This window comes from Cherax quadricarinatus, chromosome 62, assembly GCF_038502225.1.
Source record: "Cherax quadricarinatus isolate ZL_2023a chromosome 62, ASM3850222v1, whole genome shotgun sequence".
Taxonomy (NCBI): domain Eukaryota; kingdom Metazoa; phylum Arthropoda; class Malacostraca; order Decapoda; family Parastacidae; genus Cherax; species Cherax quadricarinatus.
In genome coordinates, this window is record NC_091353.1 from 21,447,105 (window position 1) to 21,470,226 (window position 23,122).

Here is a 23,122-nt window from a genome sequence, read left to right on the forward strand (position 1 = left end):
TTTGGAGTGGAGGCCATCGACTGTGGTTCCACTCCAGGAATGACTGGATTTGGTGTACGATTTCTGCCATTTCCTGCCAGTTTTTTTTCCTTCCTGGCACTAAAAAACCTCTCCCTCTTGAGTGGCTGTGGCTACCCAGGTTTTCCCATGGCCTGGATGTTTTGTATCTTTTTGTCCCCTTTAGATGGTATGCCTGGCAATTTAAGTTATAGCACAGTCTTTCCTGTACTGAAGAGGTACACAGTTCAGGGTGAAAAAGCTTACAGGAAGGGAGCTTGCATTTTCCTGTTGTCATATGGGCATGGCATTTCCTAGGGTGGTCATAGTTGCACGTCCCATCAGTTTTTCCAGATTTCCCATGCCAGCAGATACCGAGTGCATAGTATGTGCACAGGCTTGGTTTCCGTTTGCCTTGGGTTTCTGTGACTGTATTCCCTGTTGGTGCATGTTTCCCTGTCTTACTTCTATCCTCCCTAGCACCAACAATGGAGCTCCCACCATTTGTTTTTGGTAATATATCCTCACTATTGCTAGTGGAGTCCTCTTGTTTGCTATTTCCTGCGGTATTTCTAGTTTGCAATATTGGTTTTATCTTATCTTTGACTACACTTGTTTCCCTACTATGGCTCCTGTCCCCTATGAGGTCATTCATATGTATTCCTTCCTGCGTATAATTCCCGACTACCTGGACAAAATCTCCAGCTTCACCATTACTGTCTCCCAGGACAGCATCTCCAGCTTCCCCATTACTGTCTCCCAGGACAGCATCTCCAGCTTCACCATTACTGTCTCCCAGGACAGCACCTCCAGCTTCACCATTACTGTCTCCCAGGACAGCACCTCCAGCTTCCCCATTACTGTCTCCCAGGACAGCACTATCAGCCCCCCATTTACTGACTACCAGGACATCATCTCCAGCCTTACAGTTTGTGACTACATGGCCAGTATCAAGGGCAGTACCATTCAGCCCGGACTTTTTATGTTCCCATCTGTTGTAGAAAGCTTCCAGGTTTTCTATGAAAGCAGCTTTGATGTTGACCTCTTTTAATACCCTTGTGATTTTAGTCCACAGATTTATCTCATTTGGGCATACCCAAAAACACTTCCCTGTTTTAATACTGCTTGTAGCTAGTTCTTGGATATCTGCACAAGGGGCGTGACACCAATTTCCACAGAAATGACAATTTATGCATGTGGAAGCCCGTTTGTTTGACTGACCACAGACTACACACAGCTTCATAATGATTTGAATGGTTGATTTACTGCAATTCTACTAGCAACCTCTTGAATATTCTATTAATAACCTGCTAGGTGGTGCACAACGAAACCGTTTGAAACCAGTCCAGGGTTCGGACCAGTCAAGGGTTCGGACCAGTCAAGGGTTCGGACCAGTCAAGGGTTCGGACCAGTCTATCTGATCTGATCAGTGGGTCACTTATTTAAACCATACTGGTCGGTGAATTGAGCTAACACATGAAGGATCTACTGGAAATTATCTACCCGAGTAATATGTGATTTGATTGATACAAAAGTATAACTTGCGTGTTGAAGAGCCGGTGACTGCTGGCACTCCTACAATGACGAACGGTCGAGCCTCCACCTTTGTTTATCAATCGCTGTATCTAGCTTCTCTATATTTTTTTTTTTTTTTTTTTTTTTTTTTTTTTCGGCTCCACCACAATAAATGCTATATTATCACTATAGTTGACTGGTGCAAATTTTGGAGGAAGGGCGCTTTTTCTGTAGTAATAATTGCTTCTCGTTGTGTATATTGCGACCGCTGGTAACTACAGGTTATATGAAATTCACAGTAACGTCTGGTATTTCAAGAAAAAAGAAACTAATGAAAGTTACTCCACTCCACTAAGTACCATTATAATACTGGTTAGTTGCTACTACAACACTGTATTCTGCTATTCACTGGTATCACTAGATTATATGCGAGTACACTAGCAGGCCAGGAAGATTTTAATTAAAAACAGCTGACCTGTGGTAAGTTTCTGGCGACTTCTGGCACCTGCCTCTATAGGCTTATCACTTCATTTACAAATTCACCTGTTTTCAAATGACACTTTAGCCTTTATCATCAATATACTAGGGAGCCACTGTAGTATACACTATACACTATGTATACTCAATGCTTTCAGGGAGACTTTCTTTCCTCTGACACAAAGTTCAATATTATTATTTTTCCACACGGGACAGGCCTATGATTCCCCTCTGGCAGTAAACTCTGCTAGGTAGTGCACACAATTCTCCTTTTTTTTACTCAGTATATAATGTTTTCCGCCCAAGATTGGTTCCAGGCGCTAGAGGGATGTATCGTATAGGATTGATGACACAAATTAAAGTTCTAGCACGTAAGAGCGACCGTGAAACACCAGAAAACCGGGAGCACAACGAGGCACGCTGGTGACTTACACCAGCTGGTGACTTACACAGCCTCGGTGTTATATGCACCAAGTTGTCAGTAACAAGACAGGATACACAGTCTAGATGTTATATGCACCAAGTTGTCAGTAACAAGACAGGATACACAGTCTAGATGTTACATGCACCAAGTTGTCAGTAACAGGACAGGATACACAGTCTAGATGTTATATGCACCAAGTTGTCAATAACAAGACAGAATACAGTCTAGATGTTATATGCACCAAGTTGTCAATAACAAGACAGGATACACAGTCTAGATGTTACATGCACCAAGTTGTCAATAACAAGACAGGATACACAGTCTAGATGTTATATGCACCAAGTTGTCAGTAACAAGACAGGATACACAGTCTAGATGTTACATGCAACAAGTAGTCAGTAACAAGACAGGATACACAGTCTAGATGTTATATGCACCAAGTTGTCAATAACAAGACAGGATACACAGTCTAGATGTTATATGCACCAAGTTGTCAGCAACGAGACAGGATACACAGTCTAGATGTTACATGCAACAAGTAGTCAGTAACAAGACAGGATACAGAGTCTAGATGTTATATGCACCAAGTTGTCAGTAACAAGACAGGATACACAGTCTAGATGTTATATGCACCAAGTTGTCAGTAACAAGACAGGATACACAGTCTAGATGTTATATGCACCAAGTTGTCAGCAACAAGACAGGATCCACAGTCTAGATGTTATATGCACCAAGTTGTCAGTAACAAGACAGGATACACAGCCTCGGTGTTATATGCACCAAGTTGTCAGTAACAAGACAGGATACACAGTCTAGATGTTATATGCACCAAGTTGTCAGTAACAAGACAGGATACACAGTCTAGATGTTACATGCACCAAGTTGTCAGTAACAAGACAGGATACACAGTCTAGATGTTATATGCACCAAGTTGTCAGCAACAAGACAGGATACACAGTCTAGATGTTATATGCGCCAAGTTGTCAGTAACAAGACAGGATACACAGCCTCGGTGTTATATGCACCAAGTTGTCAGTAAGAAGACAGGATACACAGTCTAGATGTTATATTCACCAAGTTGTCAGTAACAAGACAGGATACACAGCCTCGGTGTTATATTCACCAAGTTGTCAGTAACAAGACAGGATACACAACCTCGGTGTTATATTCACAAAGTTGTCAGCAACAAGACAGGATACACAACCTCGGTGTTATATGCACCAAGTTGTCAGTAACAAGACAGGATACACAGCCTCGGTGTTATATTCACCAAGTTATCAGTAACAAGACAGGATACACAGCCTCGGTGTTACATTCACGAAGTTGTCAGTAACAAGACAGGATACACAGCCTCGGTGTTATATTCACCAAGTTGTCAGTAACAAGACAGGATACACAGCCTCAGTGTTATATTCACCAAGTTGTCAGTAACAAGACAGGATACACAGCCTCGGTGTTATATTCACCAAGTTGTCAGAAACAAGACAGGATACACACCCTTTAATATCCTCTTAATGAAGATAAAAACAATATTAAAAAAAATTATTTTTGTGCTAGGAAAAGTATTATTGTTTAGGTACAATTGTTTTTAATTTGTTATGGTTATGACCATATTCTTTTCCCTGTGGGCTACTGTGGGCTACTGTGAGCTACTGTAGGCTACTGTGGGCTACTGTGAGCTACTGTAGGCTACTGTGGGCTACTGTAAGCTACTGTAGGCTACTGTGGGCTACTGTGAGCTACTGTAGGCTACTGTTGGCTACTGTGGGCTACTGTGGGCTACTGTGGGCTACTGTGGGCTACTGTGGGCTACTGTGGGCTACTGTGGGCTACTGTAGGCTACTGTGGGCTACTGTGGGCTACTGTGGGCTACTGGTTTACAGCAGTTGAGTGGTGTCAAACATTTACACCAGACCAAAATGCGAGTATTATAGTATTTCTTATAAATATTGTACATCGACAGTACCAAATCAATTCTCTCTCTCCCTCTCTGTTTTTCTCCGTCTCTCACACACACACCGTGTGGGCCTCTCTATCCCTCTCTGTCTCTTACACAGACACCGTGAGGACGTCCTATCCCTCTCTGTCTCTTACACAGACACCGTGAGGACCTCTCTATCCCTCTCTGTCTCTCACACAGACACCGTGAGGACCTCTTTATCCCTCTCTGTCTCACACACAGACACGGTGAGGATCTCTCTATCCCTCTCTGTCTCTCACACAGACACCGTGAGGACGTCCTATCCCTCTCTGTTTCTTACACAGACACCGTGAGGACCTCTCTATCCCTCTCTGTCTCTCACACAGACACCGTGAGGACCTCTCTATCCCTCTCTGTCTCTTACACAGACACCGTGAGGACCTCTCTATCCCTCTCTGTCTCTCACACAGACACCGTGAGGGCTTCTCTATCCCTCTCTGTCTCTTACACAGACGCCGTGAGGACCTCTCTATCCCTCTCTGTCTCTTACACAGACACCGTGAGGACCTCTCGATCCCTCTCTGTCTCTCACACAGACACCGTGAGGACCTCTCTATCCCTCTCTGTCTCTCACACAGACACCGTGAGGACCTCTCTATCCCTCTCTGTCTCTCACACAGACACCGTGAGGGCTTCTCTATCCCTCTCTGTCTCTTACACAGACGCCGTGAGGACCTCTCTATCCCTCTCTGTCTCTTACACAGACACCGTGAGGACCTCTCGATCCCTCTCTGTCTCTCACACAGACACCGTGAGGACCTCTCTATCCCTCTCTGTCTCTCACACAGACACCGTGAGGAATCGCGGGAAGAACTAAAAGCCATAAATGAAATCGAAAGAAACCCAAAGTATTTCTTCTCCTATGCCAAATCAAAATCGAGAACAACGTCCAGTATTGGGCCCCTACTTAAACAAGATGGGTCCTACACAGATGACAGCAAGGAAATGAGTGAGCTACTCAAGTCCCAATATGACTCAGTTTTTAGCAAGCCGCTAACCAGACTGAGAGTCGAAGATCAAAATGAATTTTTTATGAGAGAGCCACAAAATTTGATTAACACAAGCCTATCCGATGTTATCCTGACGCCAAATGACTTCGAACAGGCGATAAATGACATGCCCATGCACTCTGCCCCAGGGCCAGACTCATGGAACTCTGTGTTCATCAAGAACTGCAAGAAGCCCCTATCACGAGCCTTTTCCATCCTATGGAGAGGGAGCATGGACACGGGGGTCGTCCCACAGTTACTAAAAACAACAGACATAGCCCCACTCCACAAAGGGGGCAGTAAAGCAACAGCAAAGAACTACAGACCAATAGCACTAACATCCCATATCATAAAAATCTTTGAAAGGGTCCTAAGAAGCAAGATCACCACGCATCTAGAAACCCATCAGTTACACAACCCATGGCAACATGGGTTTAGAACAGGTCGCTCCTGTCTGTCTCAACTATTGGACCACTACGACAAGGTCCTAAATGCACTAGAAGACAAAAAGAATGCAGATGTAATATATACAGACTTTGCAAAAGCCTTCGACAAGTGTGACCATGGCGTAATAGCGCACAAAATGCGTGCTAAAGGAATAACAGGAAAAGTCGGTCGATGGATCTATAATTTCCTCACTAACAGAACACAAAGAGTAGTCGTCAACAGAGTAAAGTCCGAGGCAGCTACGGTGAAAAGCTCTGTTCCACAAGGCACAGTACTCGCTCCCATCTTGTTCCTCATCCTTATATCCGACATAGACAAGGATGTCAGCCACAGCACCGTGTCTTCCTTTGCAGATGACACCCGAATCTGCATGACAGTGTCTTCCATTGCAGACACTGCAAAGCTCCAGGCAGACATCAACCAAATCTTTCAGTGGGCTGCAGAAAACAATATGAAGTTCAACGATGAGAAATTTCAATTACTCAGATATGGTAAACATGAGGAAATTAAATCTTCATCAGAGTACAAAACAAATTCTGGCCACAAAATAGAGCGAAACACCAACGTCAAAGACCTGGGAGTGATCATGTCGGAGGATCTCACCTTCAAGGACCATAACATTGTATCAATCGCATCTGCTAGAAAAATGACAGGATGGATAATGAGAACCTTCAAAACTAGGGAGGCCAAGCCCATGATGACACTCTTCAGGTCACTTGTTCTATCTAGGCTGGAATATTGCTGCACACTAACAGCACCTTTCAAGGCAGGTGAAATTGCCGACCTAGAAAATGTACAGAGAACTTTCACGGCGCGCATAACGGAGATAAAACACCTCAATTATTGGGAGCGCTTGAGGTTCCTAAACCTGTATTCCCTGGAACGCAGGAGGGAAAGATACATGATTATATACACCTGGAAAATCCTAGAGGGACTAGTACCGAACTTGCACACGAAAATCACTCACTACGAAAGCAAAAGACTTGGCAGACGATGCACCATCCCCCCAATGAAAAGCAGGGGTGTCACTAGCACGTTAAGAGACCATACAATAAGTGTCAGGGGCCCGAGACTGTTCAACTGCCTCCCAGCACACATAAGGGGGATTACCAACAGACCCCTGGCAGTCTTCAAGCTGGCACTGGACAAGCACCTAAAGTCAGTTCCGGATCAGCCGGGCTGTGGCTCGTACGTTGGTTTGCGTGCAGCCAGCAGCAACAGCCTGGTTGATCAGGCTCAGATCCACCAGGAGGCCTGGTCTCAGACCGGGCCGCGGGGGCGTTGACCCCTGGAACTCTCTCCAGGTAAACTCCAGGTAAACCTCTCTATCCCTCTCTGTCTCTTACACAGACACATGCGTAGGGAGACACTGGTCAGAGAAATAGCAAACATCGAACTTAAGCTAAAGGAATCTTATAGGAGTCAGGAATCGCGGTTTTTAGTTTAATATGTTTATTATGCACCCCATACCCATCCTGTGGGCGCCAAAAGGAATCGCGGGAAGAACTAAAAGTCATAAATGAAATCGAAAGAAACCCAAAGTATTTCTTCTCCTATGCCAAATCAAAGTCGAGAACAACGTCCAGTATTGGGCCCTTACTTAAACAAGATGGGTCCTACACAGATGACAGCAAGGAAATGAGTGAGCTACGCAAGTCCCAATATGACTCAGTTTTTAGCAAGCCACTAACCAGATTGAGAGTCGAAGATCAAAATGAATTTTTTATGAGAGAGCCACAGAATTTGGTTAACACAAGCCTCATCTGATGTTATCCTGACGCCAAATGACTTCGAACAGGCGATAAATGACATGCCCATGCACTCTGCCCCAGGGCCAGACTCATGGAACTCCGTGTTCATCAAGAACTGCATGATAGAGGCTATCACGAGCTTTTACCATGCTATGGAGAGGGAGCATGGACACGGGGGTCGTCCCACAGTTACTAAAAACAACAGACATAGCCCCACTCCACAAAGGGGGCAGTAAAGCAACAGCAAAGAACTACAGACCGATAGCACTAACATCCCATATCATCAAAATCTTTGAAAGAGTCCTTTAAAGCAAGATCACCACCCATCTAGAAACCCATCAGTTACACAACCCAGGGCAACATGGGTTTAGAACAGGTCGCTCCTGTCTGTCTCAACTATTGGATCACTACGACAATGTCCTAGATGCACTAGAAGACAAAAAGAAAGCAGATGTAATATATACAGACTTTGCAAAAGCCTTCGACAATTGTGACCTTGGCGTAATAGCGCACAAAATGCGTGCTAAAGGAATAACAGGAAAAGTCGGTCGATGGATCTATAATTTCCTCACTAACAGAACACAGAGAGTAGTAGTCAACAGAGTAAAGTCCGAGGCAGGCACGGTGAAAAGCTCTGTTCCACAAGGCACAGTACTCGCTCCCATCTTGTTCCTCATCCTCATATCTGACATAGACAAGGATGTCAGCCACAGCACCGTGTCTTCCTTTGCAGATGACACCCGAATCTGCATGACAGTGTCTTCCATTGCAGACACTGCAAGGCTCCAGGCGGACATCAACCAAATCTTTCAGTGGGCTGCAGAAAACAATATGAAGTTCAACGATGAGAAATTTCAATTACTCAGATATGGTAAACATGAGGAAATTAAATCTTCATCAGAGTACAAAACAAATTCTGGCCACAAATTAGAGGGAAACACCAACGTCAAAGACCTGGGAGTGATCATGTCGGAGGATCTCACCTTCAAGGACCATAACATTGTATCAATCGCATCTGCTAGAAAAATGACAGGATGGATAATGAGAACCTTCAAAACTAGGGAGGCCAAGCCCATGATGACACTCTTCAGGTCACTTGTTCTATCTAGGCTGGAATATTGCTGCACATTAACAGCACCTTTCAAGGCAGGTGAAATTGCCGACCTAGAAAATGTACAGAGAACTTTCACGGCGCGCATAACGGAGAAAAAACACCTCAATTATTGGGAGCGCTTGAGGTTTCTAAACCTGTATTCCCTGGAACTCAGGAGGGAGAGATACATGATTATATACACCTGGAAAATCCTAGAGGGACTAGTACCGAACTTGCACACGAAAATCACTCACTACGAAAGCAAAAGACTTGGCAGACGATGCACCATCCCCTCAGTGAAAAGCAGGGGTGTCACTAGCACGTTAAGAGACCATACAATAAGTGTCAGGGGCCCGAGACTGTTCAACTGCCTCCCAGCACACCTAAGGGGGATTACCAACAGACCCCTGGCAGTCTTCAAGCTGGCACTGGACAAGCACCTAAAGTCGGTTCCGGATCAGCCGGGCTGTGGCTCGTACGTTGGTTTGCGTGCAGCCAGCAGCAACAGCCTGGTTGATCAGGGGCTGATCCACCAGGAGGCCTGGTCACAGACCGAGCCGCGGGGGCGTTGACCCCCGGAACTCTCTCCAGGTAAACTCCAGGTAAACTACGAAAGCAAAAGACTTGGCAGACGATGCAACATCCCCCTAATGAAAAGCAGGGGTGTCACTACCACGTTAAGAGACCATACAAAAAGTGTCAGGGGCCCGAGACTGTTCAACTGCCTCCCAGCATACATAAGGGGGATTACCAACAGACCCCTGGCAGTCTTCAAGCTGGCACTGGACAAGCACCTAAAGTCGGTTCCTGATCAGCCGGGCTGTGGCTCGTACGTTGGTTTGCGTGCATCCAGCAGTAACAGCCTGGTTGATCAGGCTCTGATCCACCAGGAGGCCTGGTCACAGACCGGGCCGCGGGGGCGTTGACCCCCGGAACTCTCTCCAGTTAAACTCCAGGTAAACACCGTGAGGACCTCTCTATCCCTCTCTGTCTCTCACACAGACACCGTGAGGACCTCTTTATCCCTCTCTGTCTCTTACACAGACACCGTGAGGACCTCTCTATCCCTCTCTGTCTCTTACACAGACACCTTGAGGACCTCTCTATCCCTCTCTGTCTCTTCCACAGACACAGTGAGGACCTCTCTATCCCTCTCTGTCTCTTACACAGACACCGTGAGGACCTCTCTCTCCCTCTCTGTCTCTCACACAGACACCGTGAGGACCTCTCTATCCCTCTCTGTCTCTTACACAGACACCATGAGGACCTCTCTATCCCTCTCTGTCTCTTACACAGACACCGTGAGGACCTCTCTATCCCTCTCTGTCTCTCACACAGACACCGTGAGGACCTCTCTATCCCTCTCTGTCTCTCACACAGACACCGTGAGGACCTCTCTATCCCTCTCTGTCTCTCACACAGACACCGTGAGGACCTCTCTATCCCTCTCTGTCTCTTACACAGACACTGTGAGGACCTCTCTATCCCTCTCTGTCTCTCACACAGACACCGTGAAGGCTTCTCTATCCCTCTCTGTCTCTTACACAGACACCGTGAGGACCTCTCTATCCCTCTCTGTCTCTTACACAGATGTCGTGGCGGGTTCATAGGAGATATGAAGGTTGGAGATAAACACACTTGTTGGATGGTAAAAGTATATTGCAGAGTGTGAGAAGGGAGGCCCAGCCTGCCTGTCCTATCGCCTGCTTGGATTACCGGGAACTGAGGAGGATTCCAGGCGCGAAGGGCTCACAACACCGTCACGTGATGTCACACTAACTAGTCCCTAGGCCTAGCAAGGGATTGTGTATGTAAAACATACAGATGGTGCTAACTATGATACTCAGATAAGCTGTACAACACATGTAGGGGATCAGCAACTATGCTGACAGCTTGGTCATGTTACGTATGTCGTCTCGACATACAATACTATGCCATAGGCTGAACAGGCAGGTCGCTCTGGGCCGATTCTATACAATAACAAAGACATATGTAACTTAGAACTAATGGATGGTATCATAATGGATGTTAACATAATGCATTACAAATTATCAGTACAAATCACATTATAATAAAGGATGGAATTGAGCAATCGATCTGTATTCATGCACTCTACGGATTCTGAGGAAGAATTAATATATATTTACAAAGGTGAAAGTAAATAAACAGCAAGGCAAATCTGGCGCACACAGATCAGTACTGCTAATCTCAGAATTCGGAGGGGACGTGAACACAAAAAAAAAAATCTGAAAACTGATCAACTGATAGCAAAACACACAGTTGACAACTTCATTCATCGTCCTGATAGCCTCTCTATGAGTCGCTGATGAGTACCAGTCCGATCTGTCTTATTGTTCATATCACAGAATTCATGGCCATGACACATCCGAGTGCAATGCTCTCTACTACCTTCAGTACTCTAGATCCTTCTGTGGCCGTTCCAACTGCGGAGCCAGGATAGGAAATAGAGGTCGGGGTTCTCAGAATAACCAGAACCAGCCTCATTCTTCCAATTCGGAGGGAATCCGAGCGCCCCAGTCAACCCGTCCCGTGGTGACAGTAGGTGATAATGAGTACACCATCCCTGTTCACAATTCCTTTGAAGCCTTAAGCAGTCTCTAGAATGATAATCCTGTAAATGATGTTGCTTCACACGTCTCTGACGTAGATGAATTTGGGGATGAAGTGGAACATGCCTTCTCCAATGACAATCCACCTTTTTGTCTGCACATAACTCCCAATGAAATGATAGGTCCTCTAGTGCAAGCATCTATGCGTTCATGGACTCTGATGCGCAAGTTAATATTATCAGGTCTAGTTTGTTTAAAGATAAGTAGTTGCGACGTGTCCTCCTCGTTGAACCAACTACTGTAACCTCCCTTAGTGGAGTAGCTGGTTCCCTTCTGCATGTCCGAGGTCAGACTTCCCCCACCTTTCTGTTTCTTTCCTTGTTGTTGACCAGATTACTTTCCCTGGTGACCGTCTACTGGGATTTGCTTCCATGAGGGACTTATGTATTGTGCTTGACTCTTACCGTTAGCATGCTCAAATTGACGACTTGCTCGTTCCATTTTGGGGTTACCAACTTGGATCAGAGATCTGCCATACTGCCGCAGAGTACGACGTTCGGATTAAGTCCTTACAAGCCAATGCATTTTCCAGTAGCGTACCCAAGCGGTCAGGCACTAATAACTCTGTCACTCCCATCTGTGTTCCACCTACACCTTCAGACATGCAGGATAGTGTTCCGTTGCCTCAAGTGTCCGAGGACACTCAGACTGCCTTGAGTGCACAGCCTATCTCTGCAATGACTGTTCAAGTAGTAGTTTCTCCACAGGGGATGCCTTGTCAGAGAACGATTATTTGAAAATAGTAATGCCATCTCTTGTTGATGTCACGTGCCATCTGCAGAAATACGTCTCTGTTGCGGCTAGTGCTCTCACTAGAGTATCTGTTGTTGTTCCTAGTGTTCCAGATGGTGATAACGTCCAAGTTGACAGTGATTCCTGCAAGGTCAAGGGTTTATTTGTTGAACCATCCTTACATGTTGTAAGAGACAGTAAGATCCATTTATTCATTGCTAACAATTCTGGTCACAGTGTTCGTCTCTGGGCAAATACCAATCTCATTGACCTGGTTCACTATCCTTACCCCCACCTGACCAATGGGTCGGTGCTATTTCAACAGGGGAGACCTCATCCACTTCACTGGATCAATCCATCCCACCGCCACCACCATTTGTCGTGGCGGGTTCGTAGGAGATATTAAGGTTGGAGATAAACACACTTGTTGGATGGTAACACTATATTGCAGAGTGTGAGAAGGGAGGCCCAGCCTACCTGTCCAATCTCCTGCTTGGATTACTGGGAACTGAGGAGGATCCCAGGACCTCTCTCTCTCTCTGTCTTACAGAGACGGCAAGTAATAAGAGTATCTGGACTTCCTTCACTCCCTGCATCAAGGTCGTGGTTTCTTTCTCCTATAACTACGGTATATCCTTCAGGTTGTCGTGTAGTTACACCATGAAGGTTTTGATGTCTGCGTTGTTGATGGTGGCATTAGTAGTGATGGTTGCTGATGCCTCGCCCCAAGCAAGTGAAGGAACTAGCGCCTGCCCAGATGTTGGCCCAGAAATCGCCATGGACGCCCTGAGTAAGTCAATACTGAAACTACTGAGAAATTTGTGCGAGGTGCTTCCTGGTTTATTATATACGACTCATTTAAGGAAAAAAATTTAATCTTGCTGAATCGCTATAACCCTTCATTTGTGAGGACTCCATGACATACGAACTTAAAACTTTCTTTGAACTGTTGGCCGTATAAGAATATTACAGCAAAAGTTTAGGCTCTAATGTGGTTTTATATTCTGTGTTTGAAGATAAAGCTTTACCTGGTGATGTGTTCCCTCAGCTGATGAGCTGTGTGTGCACGCTGACAAGACCAGGTGTGATGCTAACATGGACAGTTGCAGACACCACCACAATCCTTCCATGCACGATCATGTGGGCGACTGGAAAGACAGAATGATTGAAAACATCACCATCTGTGCCACCGAGCTGGGTTACACCTACAATCCTGCCAGTTCAAGTGAAGAAAGTTAGTACTTTGTGTCCCAGCTTTATTTTGGGGCAAAAATGTTGACTCTAGAAATGCCTATCAAGTTGTTATTGTATTGTTCTAGTTTGTGAGAACCACAGACCGTCTCATCTCACTGTCATGAATTATTGGAGTACTGGAGTTCATTTCCTTTACATATTTATTAATTTATCATTTATTGTATTCCACGAAAACATTATAATAAGTGTTAAAGCCATAATATTTTATCTGTTGTTGCAGAGTCTGGTGAGAGCGATGAAAGTTGTGTCCATCACTGTACTTTCGAGAATCATCTCGTTGATTTAGGTATCACGAAGGATGAACTGGTACCTATGATCCGCTGTCTTATGATCTTAAAAGAATCAGTAAGTTTGTGGCTACGTGTACTCACCTATATGTGGTTGCAGAGGTCAGTTCTTAGCTCCTGACCCCACTTCTTAGCTTGCCACTTGCCATTTTCACTCCTTCTTATCTTTGTGGACATTATCGTACCTGCTCTTAAAGCTCTGCCTCCACCACTTCTTCATCGAGGTCATCCCACTCTGCGACCACTCTGAAACTGAAGATATACTTCCAAACATCCCTGTGTCTTAAACTTCCAGCTGTGTCCAATAATACTCATTTCTCGACTCTCAAACAACCTTTCCAAGTCTATCGTATCAATTCCCTGGAATATTTTGTATGTTGTTATATCTCCCCTTGCTCTTATGTCCTCCATTGTTGTTAGATTCACTTCCATTAACGTCTTGTAACAGCTCCTGTACCGTAACTCACTAACACCTCTCACTGTTTACTGCTTCACTTCTTCCTGTTTCTTGACAGACTTCTTAAGGTGTGAGCTGCATACTGGTGCTGTGTACTCTAACATGGGTCTCACATATGTTGTATAGTGTGTACTCACCTATTTGTGGATGCAGGGGTCTATTCATAGCTCCTGGCTCCACCTCTTCACTGATCGCTACTAGGTCCTCTCTCTCCCTGCTCAGTGAGGTTTATCATACCTCGTTTTGAAACTATGTATGGTTCCTCTTGTGTGTGTGTGTGTGTATGTGTCATTAACAACTGATGTGTCGTCTTTGAATGGTCTCGTAAACAATTCTAAACATTTAATTCATTTTTTCTCAACTTTTCTTCAAACCCTTAAGAGTGATAGCTCGCCTAGTTTAGTTTAATATCTTTATTACCCAGCATACACCCGTCCTGTGGTCGGTACCTCGCCGTCACACTGCATTATTACCCAGCATACACCCGTCCTGTGGTCGGTACCTCGCCGTCACACTGCATTATTACCTAGACACCCGTCCTGTGGTCGGTACCTCGCCGTCACACTGCATTATTACCCAGCATACACCCGTCCTGTGGTCGGTACCTCGCCGTCACACTGCATTATTACCCAGCATACACCCGTCCTGTGGTCGGTACCTCGCCGTCACACTGCATTATTACCCAGCATACACCCGTCCTGTGGTCGGTACCTCGCCGTCACACTGCATTATTACCCAGCAGACACCCGTCCTGTGGTCGGTACCTCGCCGTCACACTGCATTATTACCCAGCATACACCCGTCCTGTGGTCGGTACCTCGCCGTCACACTGCATTATTACCTAGACACCCGTCCTGTGGTCGGTACCTCGCCGTCACACTGCATTATTACCCAGCATACACCCGTCCTGTGGTCGGTACCTCGCCGTCACACTGCATTATTACCCAGCAGACACCCGTCCTGTGGTCGGTACCTCGCCGTCACACTGCATTATTACCCAGCATACACCCGTCCTGTGGTCGGTACCTCGCCGTCACACTGCATTATTACCCAGCATACACCCGTCCTATGGTCGGTACCTCGCCGTCACACTGCATTATTACACAGCAGACACCCGTCCTGTGGTCGGTACCTCGCCGTCACACTGCATTATTACCTAGACACCCGTCCTGTGGTCGGTACCGCGCCGTCACACTGCATTATTACCCAGCAGACACCCGTCCTGTGGTCGGTACCTCGCCGTCACACTGCATTATTACCTAGACACCCGTCCTGTGGTCGGTACCTCGCCGTCACACTGCATTATTACCCAGCAGACACCCGTCCTGTGGTCGGTACCTCGCCGTCACACTGCATTATTACCCAGCATACACCCGTCCTATGGTCGGTACCTCGCCGTCACACTGCATTATTACACAGCAGACACCCGTCCTGTGGTCGGTACCTCGCCGTCACACTGCATTATTACCTAGACACCCGTCCTGTGGTCGGTACCGCGCCGTCACACTGCATTATTACCCAGCAGACACCCGTCCTGTGGTCGGTACCTCGCCGTCACACTGCATTATTACCTAGACACCCGTCCTGTGGTCGGTACCTCGCCGTCACACTGCATTATTACCCAGCAGACACCCGTCCTGTGGTCGGTACCTCGCCGTCACACTGCATTATTACCCAGCATACACCCGTCCTATGGTCGGTACCTCGCCGTCACACTGCATTATTACACAGCAGACACCCGTCCTGTGGTCGGTACCTCGCCGTCACACTGCATTATTACCTAGACACCCGTCCTGTGGTCGGTACCGCGCCGTCACACTGCATTATTACCCAGCAGACACCCGTCCTGTGGTCGGTACCTCGCCGTCACACTGCATTATTACCCAGCATACACCCGTCCTGTGGTCGGTACCTCGCCGTCACACTGCATTATTACACAGCAGACACCCGTCCTGTGGTCGGTACCTCGCCGTCACACTGCATTATTACCTAGACACCCGTCCTGTGGTCGGTACCGCGCCGTCACACTGCATTATTACCCAGCAGACACCCGTCCTGTGGTCGGTACCTCGCCGTCACACTGCATTATTACCCAGCATACACCCGTCCTGTGGTCGGTACCTCGCCGTCACACTGCATTATTACACAGCAGACACCCGTCCTGTGGTCGGTACCTCGCCGTCACACTGCATTATTACCTAGACACCCGTCCTGTGGTCGGTACCTCGCCGTCACACTGCATTATTACCTAGACACCCGTCCTGTGGTCGGTACCGCGCCGTCACACTGCATTATTACCCAGCAGACACCCGTCCTGTGGTCGGTACCGCGCCGTCACACTGCATTATTACCCAGCAGACACCCGTCCTGTGGTCGGTACCGCGCCGTCACACTGCATTAGTTTATCACCGACCGACCAGTAATATATTTTAATGGGGTCTGTTTCACTGTGTCATAAATTTAAGTAACAGTTAACCACTTTATTGTTGAAAATACAGACCAATATTGTCTTCTAAGTTTGGTATAAACCACGGAACGAGTTAGGTTTGAACCCATGGCGAGTTGTAAAACTCCAGGCAAGTGCGCAAGCCACTGGGCCATGGCGAATCTCGCGCCATAGGTTTAAACCCCATCCGTTCAATGGGTGGTAGTCAAAATATTACAAAGGTACATAATGGGTCCAGGGACTGGAGTACATACTTCTGATAATTAAACAAGTTAGAGTTTAATGAATTATTTACGTGTTTATATCAGGTTACAATGGTGATACAAGTTACTTATATCTCTATCTTCCTCACAGTCAATGATTTTATCATCTTTATACGTTTTAATTTTTAATTCAAGTCCGTTTTGGACAAAAAGGCTATGCTATACCCCGTGGTCTGGTTGGTAACGCTCCCGCTTCACACACGGAGGGCCAGGATCAATTCCCGGCGGGGCAGAAACATTTTGATGCATTTCCTTACATCTGCTGTCCTGTTCACCTAGCAGCAAGTAGGTACCTGGGTGTTAGTCGACGGGTGTGGTCGCATCCTGGGGGGGGAGGAAGATTGAGGACCATAATGGAAATAAGACAGACCAGTCCTTGATGACGCATTGAATATCTTGGGTAGCTAACACTTCCTACCCTGGGTTATCCTGGGTAGCTAACACTTCCTACCCTGGATTATCCTGGGTAGCTAACACTTCCTACCCTGGGTTACCCTGGGTGGCTAACACTTCCTACCCTGGGTTACACTGGGTGGCTAACACTCCCTACTTTGAGTTATCCTGGGTAGCTAACACTCCCTACCCTGGGTTACCCTAGGTGGCTAACACTCCCTACCCTGGGTTACCCTGCATGGCTAACACTCCCTACCCTGGGTTATCCTGGGTAGCTAACACTCCCTACCCTGGGTTATCCTGGGTGGCTAACACTCCCTACCCTGGGTTACCCTGGGTGGCTAACACTCCCTACCCTGGGTTATTCTGGGTGGCTAACACTCCCTACCCTGGGTTATCCTGGGTGGCTAACACTCCCAACCCTGGGATACCCTTGGTGGCTAACACTCCCTACCCTGGGTTACCATGGGTGGCTAACAATCCCTACCCTGGGTTACCCTGGGTGGCTAACACTCCATACCCTGGGTTATCCGGGGTGGCTAACTCTCCCTACCCTGGGTAACCCTGGGTGGCTAACACTCCCTACCCTGGGTTACCCTGGGTGGCTAATACTCCCTACCCTGGGTTATTCTGTGTGGCTAACACTCCCTACCCTGGGTTATCCGGGGTGGCTAACTCTCCCTACCCTGGGTTACCCTGGGTGGCTAACACTCCCTACCCTGGGTTATCCTGGGTGTCTAGCACTCCCTACCCTGGGATACCCTCGGTGGCTAACACTCCCTACCCTGGGTTACCATGGGTGGCTAACACTCCCAACCCTGGGTTATCCTGGGTGGCTAACACTCCCTACCCTGGGATACCCTCGGTGGCTAACACTCCCTACCCGGGGTTACCCTGGATGGCTAACACTCCCAACCCTGGGTTATCCTGGGTGGCTAACACTCCCTACCCTGGGTTACCCTGGGTAGCTAACACTCCATACCCTGGGTTACCCTGGGTGGCTAACACTCCCTACAATGGGTTATCCTGGGTGGCTAACAATCCCTACCCTGGGTTACCCTGGGTGGCTAACACTCCCTACCCTGGGTTATCCTGGGTAGCTAACACTCCCTACCATTGGTTACCCTGGGTGGCTAACACTCCCTACCCTGGGTTATCCTGGGTGGCTAACACTCCCTACCCTGGGTTATCCTGGGTAGCTAACACTCCCTACCCTGGGTTATCCTGGGTGGCTAACATTCCCTACCCTGGGTAATCCTGGGTTACTAACACTCCCTACCCTGGGTTACCCTGGGTGGCTAACACTCACTACCCTGGGTTACCCTGGGTGGCTAACACTCCCTACCCTGGGTTATCCTGGGTAGCTAACACTCCCTACCCTGGGTTACCCTGGGTGGCTAACACTCCCTACCCTGGGTTATCCTGGGTAGCTAACACTCCCTACCCTTGGTTACCCTGGGTGGCTAACACTCCCTACCCTGGGTTATCCTGGGTGGCTAACACTCCCTACCCTGGGTTATCCTGGGTGGCTTACACTCCCTACCCTGGGTTACCCTTGGTGGCTAACACTCCCTACCCTGGGTTACCATGGGTGGCTAACACTCGCTACCCTGGGTTATCCTGGGTGGCTAACACTCCCTTCCCTGGGTTACCCTGGGTGGCTAACACTCCCTACCCTGGGTTATCCTGGGTAGCTAACACTCCCTACCCTGGGTTATCCTGGGTGGCTAACACTCCCTACCCTGGGTAATCCTGGGTTACTAACACTCCCTACCCTGGGTTACCCTGGGTGGCTAACACTCACTACCCTGGGTTACCCTGGGTGGCTAACACTCCCTACCCTGGGTTATCCTGGGTAGCTAACACTCCCTACCCTGGGTTACCCTGGGTGGCTAACACTCCCTACCCTGGGTTATCCTGGGTAGCTAACACTCCCTACCCTTGGTTACCCTGGGTGGCTAACACTCCCTACCCAGGGTTATCTTGGGTGGCTAACACTCCCTACCCTGGGTTATCCTGGGTGGCTTACACTCCCTACCCTGGGTTACCCTGGGTGGCTAACACTCCCTACCCTGGGTTACCATGGGTGGCTAACACTCGCTACCCCGGGTTATCCTGGGTGGCTAACACTCCCTACCCTGGGTTACCCTGGGTGGCTAACACTCCCTACCCTGGGTTACCATGGGTGGCTAACACTCGCTACACTGGGTTATCCTGGGTGGCTAACACTCCGTACCCTGGGTTATCCTGGGTGGCTAACACTCCCTACCCTGGGTAATCCTGGGTTACTAACACTCCCTACCCTGGGTTACCCTGGGTGGCTAACACTCCCTACCCTGGGTTACCCTGGGTGGCTAACACTCCCTACCCTGGGTTATCCTGGGTAGCTAACACTCCCTACCCTGGGTTACCCTGGGTGGCTAACACTCCCTACCCTGGGTTATCCTGGGTAGCTAACACTCCCTACCCTGGGTTACCCTGGGTGGCTAACACTCCCTACCCTGAGTTATCCTGGTTAGTTAACACACCCTACCCTGGGTTATCCTGGGTGGCTAACACTCCCTACCCTGGGTTATCCTGGGTGGCTAACACTCCCTACTCTGGGTTATCCTGGGTGGTTAACACTCCCTACCCTGGGTTATCCTGGGTGGCTAACACTACCTACCCTGGGTTATCCTGGGTGGCTAACACTCCCTACCCTGGGTTATCCTGGGTGGCTAACACTACCTACCCTGGATTATCCTGGGTGGCTAACACTACCTACCCGGGGTTATCATGGGTGGCTAACACTACCTACCCTGGGTTATCATGGGTGGTTAACACTCCCTGCCCTGGGTTATCCTGGGAGGCTAACACTCCCTACCCTGGGTTATCCTGTGTTGCTAACACTCCCTACCCTGGGTTATCCTGGGTGGCTAACACTCCCTACCCTGGGTTATCCTGGGTGGTTAACAGTCCCTACCCTGGGTTATCCTGGGTTGTTAACCCTCCTTACCCTGGGTTATCCTGGGTAGCTAACACACCCTACCCTGGGTTATCCTGGGTGGCTAACACTCCCTTCCCTGGGTTACCCTGGGTGGCTAACACTCACTACCCTGGGTTATCCTGGGTAGCTAACACTCCCTACCCTGGGTTATGCTGGGTGGCTAAGAATCTCTACCCTGGGTTATAATGGGTGGTTAACCCTCCCTTCCCTGGGTTATCCTGGGTGGTTAACCCTCCCTTCCCTGTGTTATGCTGGGTGGCTAAGAATCCCTACCCTGGGTTATCCTGGGTGGCTAACAATCCCTACCCTGGGTTATAATGGGTGGTTAACCCTCCCTTCCCTGGGTTATCCTGGGTGGTTAACCCTCCCTTCCCTGGGTTATGCTGGGTGGCTAAGAATCCCTACCCTGGGTTATCCTGGGTGGCTGACAATCCCTACCCTGAGTTATCCTGGGGGGCTAACAATCCCTACCCTGGGTTATCATGGGTGCTTAACAATCCCATCCCTGGGTTATCCTGAGTGGCTAACAATCCCTATCCAGGGTTATTCTGGGTGGCTAACAATCCCTACCCTGGGTTATCCTGGGTGGCTAACAATTCCTACCCTGGGTTATCTTGGGTGGTTAGCAATCCCTTCCTTGGGTTATCCTGGGTGACTGACAATCAATACTCTGGGTTATCCTGGGTGGGGACCAATCCCTACCCTGGGCTATCCTGGGTGGTTAACCCTCCCTTCCCTGGGTTATCCTGGGTGGCTAACACTCCCTACCCTGGGTAATCCTGGGTGGCTAACACTCCCTACCCTGGGTTATCCTGGGTAGCTAACACTCCCTACCCCATGTTATCCTGTGTGGCTAACAATTCCTACCCTGGGTTATCCTGGGTGGCTAACAATCCCTACTCTGGGTTATCCTGGGTGCCTAACAATCCCTACCCTGGGTTATCCTGTGTGGCTAACACTCCCTACCCTTGGTTATCCTGGGTGGCTAAGACTCCCTACCCTGGGTTATCCTGGGTGCCTAACACTCCCTTCCCTGGGTTATCCTGGATGGCTAACACTCCATACCCTGGGTTATCCTGGGTGGCTAACACTCCCTACCCTGGGTTATCCTGGGTGGCTAACACTCCCTACTGTTGGTTATAGTGGGTGACAAACAATGCCTACCCTGGGTTATCCTGGGTGGCTAACACTCCCTATCATGGGTTATCCTGGGTGGCTAACACTCCCTACCCTTGTCATGTAGGGGGGTAATGATTAGTGGAATAATCGGGGAATATGGGGGTAAGCGGAGGGAGTCAGTAGGTAGGGGACAGGCGAGGCAATAGGAGGGATGAGTGCGGAGGTAGGTAGGTAATGTGAGGTCACTGGTGACTACAACTTCACCTCTCATTACTCTACCCTCCACTCCACACTACTGAGAGAGAGAGACTCAGCAATCAACATTTGCACCAATAACTCACTACAGTTGTGACCGGGTGTGGAAGTGTGAATTGCTCATTACTCTAAAATTTGTTCATGATTGCAGCCATGTATAAACGTAAGTAACCATTCTTACAGTATTCATTACCTTTGTAACTTGTGAGTTCATTACCTTTGTAACTTGTGAGTTCATTACCTTGTACCTAGTTCAGCCATCAAAACTTTGGAGCCCGGTCCCTGGACCCATTGTGTACCTCTGTAATCTGTAAATACCTTTGTAACTTGTAATGATTGTGACTAGACCTACCTGGAGTTCATTACCTTTGTAAATTGTGAGTTCATTACCTTTGTAAATTGTGAATTCATTGCCTCTGTAACTTGCTCAGCTATCAAAACTTTGAGGCCCAGTCCCTGGACCCATTATGTACCTCTGTAATCTTTTGACTACCGCCCACAGGATGGGTATGGGGTGCATAATAAACATATTAAACTAACTAAACTAACTCCACACTACTCACCCTCTCACTACTTTAACTAAACATAAATAAATGGAAATAAGAATAAATAACGGGGACAGTGAATATTACTATTCTACTCAAACACAGTTTATTATTAAGTCCTGGTAAAATAATATATTTGGGAACGGGAGTACATCATTGGGGTTTAGATAAATGGGGTGGTACACATGAGCAGTGAGACAGGGAACACAATCAACTTGACGAAAATGAATATAACTTACAATATAGTACAGAGGACAGTTCACTACAGGAACTAAGCCACAGGTCCCAAGACCTACACAGCACGAGTACTGCTCCAAGCCAGTACTCTGCCCAATGTCTCCAACAGTCTCTCTTCCCGAGACTCTCCAGCTCAGCTCTGCTCACAGGCCAGAGCTCCGCTCGAATCTCTTCTGCTCAGCTGTTCCTTGGGTTTATATGGTGGTCCAAGCACACCCCACAACCACGTGTATGACCTGACGCCTAGGTCTGACGCCGTCAAGAACAAAAGACCTCAGACATTGGCGTGGCTGACAGACGTTTGCCAAGGCAAAGTGTTACCATATAATTGGTTAAATTAGGTCTCCCCAGAGACCTCACAAGCCCAGCTGAACTACATCACATCCCCCTTTCTCCCCCAATTTAAAATATCTCAGAACTAGGACAATTTGTCCTTGTTATTAGACTATTTTAATCCTAACCCCTTAATTCTATTACAATACAAAGACAAAATTATACATAATACAAAATTATTCAACTACATATATTTCCCTCAACCTTCTCATCTACCACAAGGCAGCGTAATCATACACCTCGCAGTTGGCCAGCATAATAGTTGCTCTCTGGTGCAAAGCCTCCTTACCCGTCATTTCTCCTTAAACCTAAATATCGGGCTCCAGTGCCTTCCCTACTTCTACTAGAAATACACTAGCCAATGCTAGTCACCCTCGCACGTTATCCATTGGGCCAAACCTCTCTAGGCTTCTTTGGCGTGGAAAACTGCTCCAACGGGTTGCATTCTTTCAAGTAACTGCAACTGGACCACTTCACAACCACCAAGGTCGCATTTTCGGCACACTTCACA

General features: G+C 47.8%; 1 protein-coding gene across 1 annotated transcript in view; it reads left to right on the top strand.

Moving 5' to 3' along the window:
* LOC128687231 (uncharacterized) overlaps positions 1–23,122 on the top strand; it is a 38,090-nt gene that overhangs the window by 9,578 nt on the left and 5,390 nt on the right. Inside the window, exons 2-4 of the mRNA XM_053774560.2 lie at positions 12,678–12,826; positions 13,085–13,270; positions 13,511–13,635. Coding sequence (XP_053630535.1) covers positions 12,697–12,826; positions 13,085–13,270; positions 13,511–13,635 — 441 coding nt within the window. The 5' untranslated portion in view covers positions 12,678–12,696. The remainder of the gene's footprint in view (positions 1–12,677; positions 12,827–13,084; positions 13,271–13,510; positions 13,636–23,122) is intronic.